General features: G+C 38.7%; 1 protein-coding gene across 5 annotated transcripts in view; it reads right to left on the bottom strand.

Annotated features, from left to right (window-relative positions):
* The window catches only part of TRIM9 (tripartite motif containing 9), a 107,118-nt gene that overhangs the window by 42,196 nt on the left and 48,673 nt on the right, over positions 1 to 16,249 (bottom strand). For all 5 annotated transcript variants that reach the window (XM_055131304.1, XM_004601734.3, XM_055131302.1 and 2 more), the window contains exons 2-3: positions 11,922 to 12,017; positions 9,625 to 9,747 (exon numbers count right to left, since the gene is read on the bottom strand). In XM_055131304.1, the coding sequence (XP_054987279.1) occupies positions 9,625 to 9,747; positions 11,922 to 12,017 (219 nt within the window). The remainder of the gene's footprint in view (positions 1 to 9,624; positions 9,748 to 11,921; positions 12,018 to 16,249) is intronic.

Genomic DNA, 16,249 nt, shown 5'->3' with positions numbered 1-16,249 from the left:
TAAATTGTATTGATTATTGTAGTTTGGAGGAAAGTTTTGTAATCAGGAAATGTGAGAACTCCAATTTTGTCTTTTTGCAAAGATTGCTTTGGTTATTGGGAGTTTCTAATTTTTAAAAAATTATTTTTTATTTTTTTATTTATATTTTTAAGGAAGTTTCTATTTTTTTGACAAATAATTTGTCATTCCTTTGTTACATTTAAATTAAAAATGTAAAGTGTAGGATTCCATATGTGATAGAATTGGTGAAATAATCAACTTTGGTATAAAGATTGTGATTTTGGTGTGAAAATAAGTTGGGAGGAGAGATCAAACTGAAAATTCTCTGGTTGATTTATTTTTTTGAGGCATTTAGTATGTTTTTGTCAAACTACAACAACTATATGTCTATTTTAAATTAGAACACTATTTTACTTTTAATTAGAAGGAACACTATTATACTTTTTAATTAGAAGGTAAATTGTAAGGTAACATGTTTGTTTCTTGGAGGGGAAAAAACAACTACTAGTAAAGTATATACAAATGCAAGATCAGTGATTTACAGATAATATACTGCTTCTCCTTATATTGATGCTTAACTACATTGTTTCCAGAAAATATTTTTCTATTTTTATAGTCTGTATACCTACCCTGCTTGGAAATGGAAATCTCAGCAGACACCATTCACCACCCAGATGCCATCTGCTCTAGGGCCATACATGATTAAATAACAAGGACATGCTGTATCTGAGCACTGTCATTCAAAATGAGTCTGCTTTTGAGGAAGAATACACCAAACTGTTGTGCTTATTTCCCAGAGCACTCAATTCAGAAGTAATTTTATGACCTACATGTGCTAAAATAAATACTTTACTCAATCCTCATAAAACTTTATGCCTGCTTCTATAAATTTCCTTCAAAGCAAGACTTATTAGATGCCAAAGTTGTGTGAGTGTTGTGACTCCTGACTACACTCAAGAAGCTTCACTGTCACACTGCCAAGGAGTGGAAGTTTTAGCAGCAGGGGTTTTGCCTCTGGCTCCTGTGTTTTGTGATTCCTTGAAGAACTCAAGATCCCTGAGGTTCTGGCTCTTAACTCCAACTCTTAAGAGAGTTAATAACTCCACTTCAGTGAATTTTGGCCATCATTTTATATTTAACCAACATCTCGCAATGATCACAATAGTTGATAAAATCACAGCTATGGGTTAGGGTACAGCATTCCAGAAGCAGAAGTTTTGGGTGTGTTATAACTGACTTCTAGTTTCTGACATTTTTCACCTTACAGAGATTAGCCAGATACTTAGTATTTTTAAGAGTACGTATATTAGTAAATAAACAACAAACAAAAGACTAGTGCTTGGAGAGAGAGAATAGAGTGATTTGTACTTTTATCAATGTAATTAATTTATTTTGCAAACATAATGGTAAATAACAGGCAATTCATGGCAAAGATAACAAATATAAGGATGACAACAGCAATAATGATTATAACAAAAACCAATGGTACGCTAGGATTCAAAATCAAGGGTAGTGTAGATAACTGTAATTGTGACATGGAGGCTTTATGTACATTTGAAAGCTCTATTAAATTCTAAGATTCATGATTGTCCCTTAGCATTCTTACTGAGTAACTTTATAGATAAGTTAATTTATAAACCACACATCAAAGTTAAAGATAAGCTAGTTCCAGAATTCTTTTTCTTTTGGAGAATTTTACATTTGAAAGACAACCAAGAAGACACTTAGTGCCTCATGCTACTCAACACATAAATTAATTCTAAAACATTGGGGACATTACCCATTTAAAATTATTGGAGAAATATTTCAAGTTTTGACTGATACAGAAATATAAGGTTATTTTCAGGATTACCAGAAGGAAAACACGACTTGCAAAGTTCCTATAAAACATATACACATACAAAACCACCCATATATATTATGAATAGTACATTTTAATTTGAACATTGATACAAATTCCTCAAGTATCACAGCCTATGAGGACAGCTTGGGGCTTTCCTCAGCCAAAAAATATAAGAGAAGATACAGGTAAAATAAGAACTCAATGGGCTCCAGCATATTCTGCTGATTATGGCAATGTCTCAAGTTTGGAATATGACTTAGTAATGTTTCTTGAAAGCTTAGAAGTGTTTTTTTTCCTTCCAGCAGCTTTCTGACATTTGCGTTAGTTACCACATCCTGAAAATAGATATTTGCCTCCTAGTGTTTTTTCAAACCACAGAAGAGTATTAACTGTAATTTACATTTCAAACTGAGTTCCTAAAATATGGTAACATCTGCATATATCTCAAAGCCTTTATTTTTTTAAAGACTTTTAAAAATAGCTACCAAATGTTGTGAACAATTTATTGGATGCTTGGCTTTAAAGTCTTATCACTGAATAATTTCCTAAGTTTAGAGAAATAACTCCATCTATAGGCTAATTCTACACTAGCAATTCTGGAATGGTGGAAAATAAGTAGGAGCACTTGTACAGTGAACTGAATCAAACTTCTGTTGTCATTCTTGTTCAATGAGAAAAACAATAACCATAGCTAATTTTATTGAATATTGTGCTAAGTTCTTTCCAATATCCTATAGAGGTCATATTATAAAATATAAATATTTTATATATAAATGAATGAAACTGAGTCACAGACTTGCCCAAAGTGGGAGGCTTGGAAAGTGGTAATGTCTTGCTCACACTGGTTTCCATGACACAGAATCCAGCTCTTCACTCTGCTCTCTCTTGCCTCAGGACCAGAACTATTCAATCTGCTTAGGCAACAGAACTTTCAGAGAGGGACATGAGTAGATTACAAAGACTCTCTTTATATGCATTCACTTTCTAGTCTCCCAGCCTTTGAAATTTCTCAAGAAGAGAAACTTGGCAGAAAAAATACACACAACTCTCTTCTTTGTCAGCAAAAAGGAGGCCCCTGGAGAACTTGGCCAAAGGGAAGCGGAAGACTGTAAGATTATCCCTGCCAGACTGTGAGTGATGGGTTAGCCAACAAAGACAGAAAGAAGTACTGAGCTTGGAAGTGTTGTCTATAAAAGGCTAGTTTTTTTCTCACACATCTGAATAGCTACAGAAGTGACAAGGAAAGGAAAAGGCAGGAGGAGAAAAGCAGAGGAGGGAGATGTGGAGGCTGGCATTGCTAGCTGTGGTGTCAGCGTTGCTGGCTGTTTTTAGGAGCAGTGACAGATATAATCCACTGAAAACAGCAGAGAAACAAACAGTTCCAGATAAAAGACAAAACAGCTTTGCTGCCATGGGGGACAACCAGCCACCTGACAAAGGTTTCTGTAGCCCTTTTGGATCTGGGGCAGGGAACACCACCTGCAGCAAGGTACAGTGAGTGCAGGCTGCCTCTGTTCAGCAGCCCTGAGCACACCCTTGTGCTCTGCAGGGGACACCTGGGCCAATAGACTGTCAACATCTGTGTCCACTGCACATCCTGTAGCAGATCCTCATAGTCTCATCCTGCAGAGGCAACAGTGATGAGGAAGAATGGGGGGGGGTGTCTTTCACATCCTCTGGCCCTTTTTGCGATGGATACAGAAGTTTTCTCAAACTTTTTTGTTTCCTTTTTTTTCTTAAATATTTTTAAATTGAATCACAGTGAAATACACAGTTACAAGGTTGTTTATGATTGGGTTTCAGTTCTATAATATTCCAACACCTATCCCTTCACTAATGTACATTTCCCACCACCAATGTCCCCAGTTTCCCTCCCAACCACCACCCCTCCCATTTCACATTGCCTGCCTCTGTGGCAGACAGTTTCTTTCTCTCTCTCTCTCTCTTTCTCTCTCCCTCCCTCTCTCTCCCCCTCTCCCTCTCTCTCTCTCACCCAGTCTCCTCCCTCTTTCCTTTTGGGCATTATGGTTTGAAATACAGATACTAAATGGTTATCACGTATATCCCTTTACCTACTTTCAACACTTGGTTCTTATCCAGAGTGATGTGATAATTTTCTTTTTTTAAAATTTATTTAATAGATATTTATTGTATTTTATGTGTTGATGTTTTTATTGAATCACTGTAAAGAGAGTATTGCAAAATTGTTCATGATTGCATTCCAGCCATACAATGTTCCAACACCCATCTTTCCACCACTATAATTTCCCAGCACCAGTGTCCCCAGTTGCCCTCCCAACTCTTCAAGCCACCCCTCACCCTAGCCCACCTCTATGGCAGGCACCTGTCTTCTCTCTCTCTCTTTCTCTCTCTCATTTTAAGCATTATGGCTTGCAATACAGATGCTGAAAGATTATCATATGTATCCTTTTTTCCTGCTTTCAACATTAAGTTCTTGTCCAGACTGTTCATTTCCAATGGATACTGTAATAATGCATCCTCCTCTATCTCAACTACCCTCCATCTCCCACACCACTGACCAACCATTGACCAGTCCTTCTAGCCCATTTTCTCTGGCCCTGGATATTAGTTTCATACTGATTTTTAATATCCCACAAATGAATGTAGTCATTCTATAACTATCCCTCTCCTTCTAACTCATTTCACTCAGCATGATACTCTACAAGTCTGTCCATTTTTAGGCAAATTTCATGACCTCAGTTCTCCTGACAGCTGTGTAGTATTCCATTGTGTAGATGTACCATAGTTCTTTTATCCAGCTTTCTCAATTTTTGATCCCCTCTTCCATCCCGATTGGCTCACCTTATTTTTCTCTAGACAGGAAAACTGGAATGGGCAGGAGGTACAACATGACTTACTACCACAAACTGTTCATCATATTCTGTGTAAAGATGCTAGGAAAGTGTCTGACATGTGCAATAAAAGAGATTCTATTGGGAAAATGTTAAAATTTTATTACTTGGCATTAAAATGGTGGTTCCACTATTTATATTTTAATTTATTCACTTATTTAGGGTCTTGGTATCACAGCTGGCAGTGCTCAGGACTGACTCCTGGCTATGTGCTCAGGGATCACTCTTAGTAGGGCTTGAGGGACTATGAGTGGTTCTGAGTTGTATGAGTACAAGGCAAGCACCCTATTCACTATAATATCTCTTTGGCCTCTGTTCCACTATTTTAAGGAAAAGAAGACCCACTTCCCATGCCATGCCCCCAGGCAGATATGGTTTAATTTCATATAGCTCCATGTGACTCAAATAACATTTTGGGTTCTGGTCCCCTTTCCATGGCTCCAACCCTCACATTATGTGTTGCATGATAAGGAAGGTGGAAGATGGGATATGCTCGCACCATACTGTACTTCTTCAAATAGAGGCCAGATTTGAGCTCTGAAGCCAGGCTAATAAGACTGTAATTGCTATGGTACTATCATGTCATCACCTCTAGAATGGAGTAACAGTGACAATGACCTAATGGGGTTGTTGTGAGGAAGAGAGGAACTGAGCCCTTCAATGCAGTTTGTATGGTGTTGCCTCAGAAATGTGGTCCCTAAATGTCACTAATTGCTATTGTAAAAGCCAGAGCTTGGTTGCCAATGAGGGTCATTTTGTGTTGATGGCTGGATAACTACATAGGCTCATCTCTGGTCATTTTTAGATTAGTTCAGGTAAATGGAAACTAGAAGAATTTTTATTAAGACCTAACTTGACTCTCTTGGAGAACATTGCTTTCCATTTCCTAGACTGTTGCAGTTAAATATATGACTGATGTCCATATGCTAAAACTTTTATGGAGGTTTTGAGGTAAAAGAGAGGATTTTTAATATTGTCTCCAAAGTGCCTGAATATCTCAGTCAATAGAGCATGATACTCTCATAATACTGTCCCCAATTTCTTCCCCATGTTTCAGGAATTACTACATACATCATTAGTAGATAATTTTCAGGTTTCCATCTGCTAGGTTAGTATCTAGCTTCTTAAACTATGGTTGTGATCCCCCACTCCTCAACTGGGGTTTGTGTACCTGAATGTGGGGTTTCAAAAATTTTGGCAATAATAAAAAGTTTTTGAACATGCAAAGAACAAAAGGCTGGAGTGATAGCTCAGTGGGTAGGGTATTTGCCTTGCATGTGGCCGATCCGGATTCAATTCCTCTGTCTTTCTTGGAGAGCCCAGCAAGCTACCGAGAGTATCCCGCCCACACGGCAAAGCCTGGCCAGCTACTCGTGGCATATTCAATATGCCAAAAACATTAACAACAAGTCTCACAATGGAGACAATACTAGTGCCCGCTTGAGCAAATCGATGAACAACAAGATGACAGTGCGACAGTGCTACAGTGCAAAGAACAAAAATTACCTTAACATCAACCATGTAATGAATTTAAGATGCTTCTAGCAGTGTTCTCCCATATTGTATACTTCTTAGGCAATAGAGGCAGTGAATGACCCTGAGCTAGAGAAAGCTACCAAAGTAAAGTCACCAGCACTATGAAAACAATGCATAGACTGAGGGACAACCCTACCAAAAGCCTAATGCTTTTGGATTACAGTCAGGTCTAATGCAATGGGCTCAGGGACTTGAATTCTCTCTAAGATGAACTCAAGGGGTCTTCCAGTCAGACTCTCCACCAGGAAATAGTAAAGGCCACCCTGGAAAGACCATTAAGATCCACCGACTTTGCTGTCTAACAATTCACATAAGCTGAGGCTCTGAAAATAAAAGACTTGGACACCTTTTTCCTCCTCCAAACTCCTGGTTCAGATTCAATTCCAAGAAATGCATTTTTTTTTTCTATCAGGAAATTTGTTGTGACTCCCTTTGATCAAACTGTGTACTTACTGTCTTCCCAGGGACATTTAAAGAGACACACTTATGCTGTGCCAGCAGAGGGCAGGTCAGCCAACTTCATTATGGCAGGACAGCCCTTGGGAACCATTTCTAGCTTGGCTCACCACCCAACCTCCTTGGAGTCATAGCCCTGACATCTCAAAGATGGTTAATATTCCAGCCACATTTCTGCCTGGACTTTACTGCCCAGATTGTGGGAAGGAAGACACAAGAGTCCACAGTATGTCTCAGAATGCTTTGAGGTGCAACAAGCAAGTAGGCCATGAAAGAGGAAGCTAGAGTACAGTTTTTTGTTTTGTTTTGTTTTGCTTGGTCAGGTGGCTTGCCCTGTCTTGCTGGCAGAGAACTGGGAACTCTCATTGTGGTCCCTGCAAAACAATTAACTCAGACCTCTGTCTAACACCAAGCATAAAAGTCAGATCAAACTGGATTAAAGAAAGAATTCTGAGTGCTTGGGTTGGGGGAGGGGGACGGTGGCAAGATGATGGTAGGTGGGACACAAGTGAAGAACCAGTCGCTCTACTGCTCAGGGTTTAGCCTTGACACTCACTCTCATTGCAGATCTTGCCCAGAGCTCAGGCCCCAGTCAGAAGCAGGGTTTTTATTAACTTTTTAAAAAAATTGAATCACAATGAGATGCAATTACAAAGCTTTTGTGATTGGGTTTCAGTCATACAATGTTTCAACACCCATCCCTCCACCAGTGTACATTTTCCACCACTAATATCCTTGTTATCCTCCACTGACCTCCCCTACACACAGCCTGCCTCTATGGCACCTCTCTCTCTCTCTCTTTCTCTCTCTCTCCTTTTGGGCATTATGGTTTGAAATACAGATGCTGAGAGGCCATCATGTTTGGTCTTTTACCCATCTTCAGCACATATCTCTCATCCAGAGCAATCCCTTCCAACCATCATTGTCACAGGGTCCTTCTCTATCCCAACTGCTCTCTCCCCCAGCCCTTGAGGCAGGCCTCCAACCGTGGGCCATTCATCGTGGTCCTTGCAAAAAAAAAGTCAATAAAAGTCAGATCAAAATGGATTAAATAAAGTAGGTAAAGGGATATACATGACAATATTTTAGAATCTGTATTGCAAAGCACAATGCCCAAAAGGAAAGAGAAAGATAGATAGATAGATATATAGATAGATAGATAGATAGAAGAGCCTACCATAGAGGCAGGCTGGGGGTGGGAGGAGGGTGTTGGGAGGAAATTGGGGTCAATGGTGCTGGGAAACGTTAAACTGGTGGATGGACGGGTATTGACTGAAGCATAATAATAAACAGCTCTGTAAGGGTCTATCTCACAGTGATTCAACTAAAAAAAGCAGGATTAAGGACCTCAATATCAGACCTGAAACCATAAGGTACAAGGAGGAAAATGTAGGCAGAATCCTCCATGACATTGAAGCTAAAGGCATCTTTAAAGATAAAACACCACTGATCAAGCAAGTGGAAGCAAAGATAAACAAATCTACATTCAGCTAAAAAGCTCCTGCACCTCAAAAGAAATGGAGATCAAGATATAGACAGCCTACAGAATGGGAAAAATTATTTACCCAATACTCATCAGAAAGGGTTTAATATCCAAAATATACAAGGCACTGGTAGAACTTTATAAGGAAATAAAACCTCCAATCTCATCAAAAATATGAAAAGAAAAAAAGAACAGAAACCTCCTTAACAAAGAAATATAAATGGCCAAAAAGCACATGAAAAAATGCTCTACATTGCTAATCATCAGGGAGAGAAGAAGGATTCTTATCTTGTTTCTTGTAACCATGAACAAGGTATTGGTCCCACTCAGAACTTCCTTGCCACTAGCTATTTGGCCCAGATCCTTTAGCTGTACTCCTATTCTTCATTCTGAATTCTGTCTTTGGTGTTCCTACTAAAATCACTTTCTTTAAAAGTGGGACCTTCTGTTGGTTTTCAGAGACTGAGGTCTGTTCCAGCGTACTAAGGAGAGCTGCAGCATATGAGCCTGCACCCCTGAGGTTGTTCATTCTCTGCTGCTGACTCCAACAGAGAGCAGTCTGACCTCACTTCTCCCTCCAACCCAGTTCCAGGGCAATTCTTTATTTTTCTCACACCATCCTCACTTCCTGGCTTAGTTGCCGTGTATGTAGATGTCTGCTGAGTGCCTACTTTCGAACTCCCTTGTGCTAGACTACTGCACTTACCTTGTTGCCTCACCCTAATGGGAGATAAGATGTCTGCAGGAAGAACAATCCTGCCAATAAGTTCCCAGACTTGTAATCAATTGCTACTACTGAGGGGTGAGAAAAGTTTTTGCAGTTATTTAAATACACCAGTTACTTCCAACATTAAGTACATTTTAATCGTCTTCTAGAAAGAACAGACTACATTTCCCCACTCAAAAATGTACATTTATTTATGAATAGTCACACTCTACCTGCCTAAAATTCCAATGCCTTTTCCAGTTCTCCTTAATTTTCCCATCCCCTTCTCCCCCAGCACTTTTTTCTTCCATATTACTTACTGTACAGTAGAGCCTGGCAAGCTACCTGTGGCGTATTCGATATGCCAAAAACAGTAACAACAAGTCTCACAATGGAGATGTTACTGGTGCCTGCTCGAGCAAATAGCTGAACAATGGAATGACAGTGCTACAGTGCTACTGACTTCTCTAATTTACTATTTATCCATTCTGCTAGAATAGAAGCCCCATGAGAGTAGGGATTTTGATATATTTTATTATGCTTTCTCAGAGTAATTCTTAGTCCAGAGACATCATTGAACCAGTAGGGGTGAGATGATACAGTGGGTAGTGTATGAAGGTACGCTTTTATCCTTGATAGAAAGCCACCAGCGCCCAAGGCTATGGCCATTCTGGTTCCTAGAAACCCACATGCTGGGTTTCTGCATCCCCCACCACATGGTACTCACCTTCAGCTTGTGCTCATGCTCCTTATTGACACGTGCAAGCAGCTGGGCTTTCCTTCTGTTGAGGGCATCAATGAGGGCATCACACTGGGCCACCAGGCAGGCTTCAAACTCCACGCTGTTCTCCTGTGAAAGAGCACACCTCTCAGCCTGGATCCCCCTGCATCTCAAGCCTCCAGGGAAAATGGAGCTCTGCACCCATTTGTAGAGTAGAGATTGTTGCCAAAGAGAATGAAAAGAAACTGTCCTCAATACACATTTGGCAATTAAAAATTGTGTGTGTGTGTGTGTGGGGGGGCGTCGCGTGTGTACAAGGCAAGTGTCTTACCATCTGTACTATCTCTCTAGACACTAAAAAAAACCCTTAAAAGAATAGTCCAGGGCAAAAAGTACTTACTCTTTTTATTAAAGAAGGCAAATAATGACTTCCAGCAGGTAATCACACATGTAGCTGGTGTAAAAATAAGACGTGAAATAAGATGTGAACACACAGCTTGGAGGGGAAAGGGCATCATGTGACTATGAAGCCATAAATCAAGTAAATGGTGTGCCATGATGGTTAAGTCAAAGGCTGGATCTATATTTTACTTGATTAAAAGATTTATGTGCTATAGACAGTTACTTTAAATATAAGCCTTTCACTAAAAGAATTCATGGACTGGAGTGATAGCATAACAGGAAGGGCTCTTGCTTTTCATGTGACTGACTTGGGTTCAACCTTCAGCACTGCATATGGTCATTTGAGCCCAGCCAGATCCCTGAACACAGAGCTAGGAGTAAGCCCTGTACACTACCAAAAACAACAACAAAAATTATTAGGGGTTAATTAAAGGTTAATTAAAAAATTATCCTTTCAGTAGGTTACATATATAATTTTGACTCTTAAATCATAATCTGAAAAACAATTATAATTTATGTAAATTAAGAGCAGAGTACTTACACACTCCCTAGTTACATTAAAAACTGAGCACCTAGCTGAGTCATTGTTAGCTTTGGGGTTTACAAGGAAGGAACAGCTTAGTCTACTAAAATTTAATTTCTTACCCAAAGAGTTATTTCTTAATACAATAATACATTCACTGATAGGTATTTTGTAGCTAGTTTAAAATGCAAGATGTTCTTTGTATTAGACATATTACCTTCATGACTGAGCAGTGATGTTCAGTGTTAAGTTTTAGCTTTCATGGTAAGTGCTTTTGGGTTCTCAGAGTTCTCACTTAATAGCTTTCTATGTTCCAATGTAGTCTAATATTAGGAGGAATGGAAGGGCCTTCTCCAGGTCTGATTTAGAACTGAAAGAAAGCTTTTCTCTAATGAAATGATGAGGTGTAGAGGAAAGCTTAGGGTTGTACATTTTATGCTAGTAGAAGCAAAGAAAGAACTGATTGATAAGCTCTATTGCTTTGGAAAGGAAGTATGCAACTATTAGGTTGTTAGGGGACCAAAAGTTGTATTAAAATGCTCATGAATGCCAAGAATGCAAAGAAATCACTGTGAGACGTTCTGAGAGGCTACTTATTTTAGAAAATATTCTGAAATCCATTTCTGCTTTTCCATAGTTTAAATGTTAGTTTGGAAAACCAATAGACCAATAGCTTGGGATATTTCTGTGAGGCAAACCTTAATATATAAGAAGAAAATAGGACAGAAGGCTATTATTTTAGCAGCTCATGTAATTTGTTATAGTGTCTTCCCTCAGCTATAGTGGAGAAATGATAAACTTTCAAATACTGGGTGACATGTTAGTAATTGTGTCTGAATAAGACAAAATGAAATGATAATCAACAGCGAATCATGATCAAAAATTACTTAAGTATCTAATTAGAGAAAGAAAAGTTTTATGGAAAGGGAGGAAAGGGACAAAGGAGGGAAAGGAAGAAGGATGAAAGGAGAAAAAAATAACTGTGTGATCTAGTTTTACCATTAAATACAAATATAATCATTGCAAGATGTTTGGGGAATCTATACATTTTTAAGTCAACAAAATGACTGAATTCATAAAAAGACTTCATTGCAAATAACCAGAATTTGAGAATTAGAATCCAGAGTGGAAGAGAGAAGTCATTTGGCACCCAGGTTGTGTTTCTGGCATATTAGAAATGTGTAAATGCCTCAAAAGAGGTACACTTGTAATTGAACTTTATGTATGTTTGTATGTATTAGAAGAGATAAAGTAGAACAAAATAAATGAAAATTTCCAGGCCAAGTAACAGGAAACCAGATGTCTCTCTGGTTCCAGAGAGACATCTCACTCTCCAAGTACATCTCACAAGTTTGCATTTCTCAGGTGCTGCCAGTACCTGGATCTGCTGCACCATGTTGCGAAGTTGCACCAGGAACTCCTTGGCTTCTTTGGCCCGGTCTGAGAGTCCGTTCAGCGCCTGGGAGAGCTGGCTCTGCAAAGACAAAGAAAGAAACCACAGAGTTGTAATCACAGGAAGGAGATTAAGGCCAGCACAGGGCTTTGATGTAAGACTCAGGAGTTCTCAACTTCCTCAGTTATTTCATTTTTAAGTTTAGGTCACCGAGTTGACATTTTTACACGAGAATTCTGTAAACAATGGTGTGAAGAGTTCTTCCACAGTTTTTCTGGGCAGTTTTTCTTGTAATACCATGAACACTTTTGGTCACAGTTATCAGAGGCCTGTACCAGTTGATATCTGCCAGAATTCCTCATCTCATTAAGTAGACAGTCCAGGGCTAATTTATTTAATGTTTTTTATTTACCAAAATTTTAAAAATAATCCAAATAGTGAGTCAGATGACTTAATGATGGTCAACAAAGGGCTATTACTCTGGAGAAAGATGAAGAGTCAAAAACAGGATGAGGGGAATAGGAGACTAACACCAAGGACGGTATGGATAAGGACCAGGATAATTGCTCCACAGCTTGGAAGCCAGGCTCACGTGCTGGGAGAAAAGGCAGTTCAGATAGAGAAGGGATCACCAAGTAAAGGATGCTTGGAGGGCCCACTCGGGATGCGAGATGTGTGCTGAAGACTATAGACTGAACATGATGGCCACTTAATGCCTGTGTTGCAAACCACAACATCCAAAAGGAGAGAGAGAGAGAAAGATAGAGAGAGAGAGAGAGAGAGAGGGAGAGAGAGAGGGAGAGTAAAAAGGAATGTGCTTTCCACAGAGGCAGGGTTGGGGGGCGGAGAGGGGGCTGATGTGGGGGTGGTGGGAGGGATACTGAGAACATTGGTGGTGGAGAATGAGCACTGGTGGAAGGATGGGTATTGGATCATTGTATCACTGAAACGTAAGCACGAAAGTTTCTAAGTCTGTAACTGTACCTCACAGTGATTCATTAAAAAATAAAAATAATAACAAAAATAAACAAAATGAGGGAAGAAAGGGCTAGGGCATTTGGTACGATATTTTGGGGCCACTTACATGTACATGACAGATACAAATGGTAGGGCATCATTCTTTCTCCACATCTTCTCTCACCCAGTACATACCTGTTGCCCTAACTCCTTTCTACATCTTTTCTCTCCCAGTACAGACTGGTTGCCTAAGTCTTTTCCACACCACTCTTTTTCCAACTTCCCAAACCTCTCATTAATATGAATTCAATTTTGTCAGAGGAAGGGATAGAGGTGAGGACAAATGTGTCCAAGTAACCACTAGCTTTCCCAGCCTGCCTTGCCTACAGAGAAGGATCCAGGATATACATAGTGCTGATTCTTTACGTAAAAGTCTAGTGCTACTGGCGTAGCTCCTTTCTTTTGTTCTCATCTGTCTTTACAGCTGGGACTATCATAAAGAGAAGGCCTACATGTTGATAGAAAAAGAAAAAAAATCTCTGTTCCAAAGGCATCTGAATAATCTAGCCTTCTACCCCTAGGCTTTATATTATGTGGGGAAGGAAATTTAGATACTTCTAGCTAAATCCCTTTACCGAATTTTTCTATGTTTAAAGCCTGAATCATTGTATTTAGTACAGAATTACTTTTAGCAATATGAGTATCTCTTTCCATCCTTTCTATAAAACACAGAGAAAAGTTTCCTTTCTCACAATGCCTTTTATGAAAAAATAAACCCCCCTCTCCTTGCCAAAGCAATGCCTCATTCAACTTTCAGTTAATTATATCTCTTAAGCTTATGAATTTTTCTTTTATTATCCTTTAGTAAATTGTTTTTAATTAGGTAAAAACCTTTAAAATATGTAGCTCACAGTGACAGATGCATGGATAAAGAAGCTGTGGCGTCAATACTCAATAAAATGCTAGTCTGCCATGAAAAAGATAAAATTATGCCAATTGGAATAAGATGGATGAAACCTTTTTTTTGGTGTTGTGTGTGTGTGTGTGTGTGTGTGTGTGTGTATAATCCTGGCTCTGAATTCAGGGGTTATTCCTGATAGGGCTCAGATAGGGCCCAGGTCAGCTGCATACAAGGCAAGTGCCTTAACCTTTGTACTATTTCTCCAGCCCCAGAGATAGATAAAACTGAAGAAATTGTGGTAAGCAAAATATGTGGGACAATTACTAATATAATCACTCATATTTAGATATAAATAAACTAAAGAAAATGTCTAAACTTATTGTAAACTATAGTCATTACTCGAGGGAAAGGGCATTAGGAGGAATGAGTAGTTTAGTTTTTTTTTTTTAGTGGTGACATGGCACAGTATCTTGGTGATAGGCATGGTGACATGAACACACTGTTAAGCAATACTCCTGAAACTATATACTATAAGCTGTTACTGTCATCCCGTTGCTCATCGATTTGTTCGAGCGGGCACCAGTATCATCTCTTATTGTGAGACTTATTGTTACTGTTTTTGGCATATCAAATATGCCAAGGGTAGCTTGACAGGCTCTGCTGTGTGGGTGTGATACTCTCGGTAGCTTGCCGGGCACTCCAAGAGGGATGGAGGAATCAAACACCGGTCGGCTGCGTGAAAGGCGAATGCCCTACTGCTGTGCTATCGATCCAGCCCAATATAAGCTAAGAGTAAAAAAGTGAAAAGGACCAGTATAAGGTCAAATACTTAGTAGAAGTAGTGTGGAATGATTATAGAAAAGCACAGGCTTTAGAAAAGTTCCTAATAAATTTTCCTAATTCATAAAATGAGAATACTACTTTGGGCTATTGTGAGTCTTGCATGAGATAGGACAGTTTAAGCCTAGATTCCTGCTGACATATGGCATATTACTCAATAATTGTTTGATGCTATTCACTGTTATCTATCTCTTTTCTTCTGGCTCACAAAACATGTGCTGATTGATTGGGGGGATGCAGATGGCAGATTCTTAGAACAAGATCTGTTAGAGGATATCCTTCAATCCATGTGCCTTTTGTTGGAGAGGGGCTTATCCAAAGGTGCTCAAGACTTGCTCTGTACTCAGAGGTAACTTTTGGGTTTGTTTGGAGGACCATATGTGGTTTCAGGGATCAAACCCAGGACAGCTTCATGAGAGGCCTTACCTACATCTCTCTGATCCAACACTGTACTTTGCTCTAAATACTGAGGTTCTAGGAAGTCAGACCAATACAACTGAGTATGAAAGTATCAAGTGAACTGAACCTGCAGTTACTTAAAGGTCCTCTCATACTTATTACTGGGACCTGGCTGCGCTATAATTTGGGGATAAATACTTTTTTTTTTAATTAAGCAACTATTATTTGCAATATTTATTTAATAATATATAGGGGATTTTACATTCCATTTACAAACAGGAACATATTAACGAAACCAAGGTAAATTAGAAAATCACAATTCTATATGCTGAACTAGAACAAATGGATTTGATAGATAAGTAACACATTACAAAATAGTGGCATTTACATTGCTTTTCAAATGCACACAGAATAGTCTTCAAAGATAGACCCAGCAGGAACACAAGATAAGTACCAAAAAACTTATGATATTTGAAAAAATACTGGTTTGTTCTGATTACAATGCATACTGGTAAGACCACAAAAAAGAAAATTGCAAAAAAGGGGATAAATACTTTATCCTTAAGAAATTTCTACAGGAAGTATAAAAAGTTGAAAAAGTGTCTTAGCAACATACAATAAAAAGAGATTCATATTCTAAAGGATTTTTTTCATTCATACTTTAAAACTTCGTATTTATGGCTATTTTAATTTCACACCTTTTAAAAAATTTATAACCCTACTTGAAAGTTGGAGTATTAAAGCCAAACTTATTCAGTTACATAGAACTGAAGTTAGCTGATTTCTCAGATTCAGTTTTGGATAATGTAGCTGCATAATGTTAGATGCTAGACCTGACATACCCTTAAAGAAGTGTAGCCTAGGTGAAGCAATGGTTAGAGAAAGGGGCTTGGTCTACACTCAGATGTCACATCTGGCAGGGCTCAGGGAACTATATGTAATGGTAAGGATAGAATTAAGTGTACTGTATTCAGATAAGCTTCTTATTTCTTGTGCTCCCTAGAAACTTCTTTTTTTTTATCTCTGTGCTCCCTAGAAATTTTTCTTTTATGCTACAAAGCAATTGAGCAGAAGATAATAAAAAATCTTGCAATCCATCATCAGAAAAATGCTTTTATTGGAAAATTCATAGGTGCATTGTTTTTATAGGATAGTCTTCTGGTCACATTTATAAGCTACAGCTGATGTATAAAATGTTAGTATTGATTGAGTTCAT

Source organism: Sorex araneus, chromosome 3 (genome assembly GCF_027595985.1).
Source record: "Sorex araneus isolate mSorAra2 chromosome 3, mSorAra2.pri, whole genome shotgun sequence".
In the NCBI taxonomy this organism is placed as follows: domain Eukaryota; kingdom Metazoa; phylum Chordata; class Mammalia; order Eulipotyphla; family Soricidae; genus Sorex; species Sorex araneus.
The sequence above is the reverse complement of the archived record's forward strand: the minus strand, read 5'-3'. Positions and strand labels throughout refer to the sequence as shown.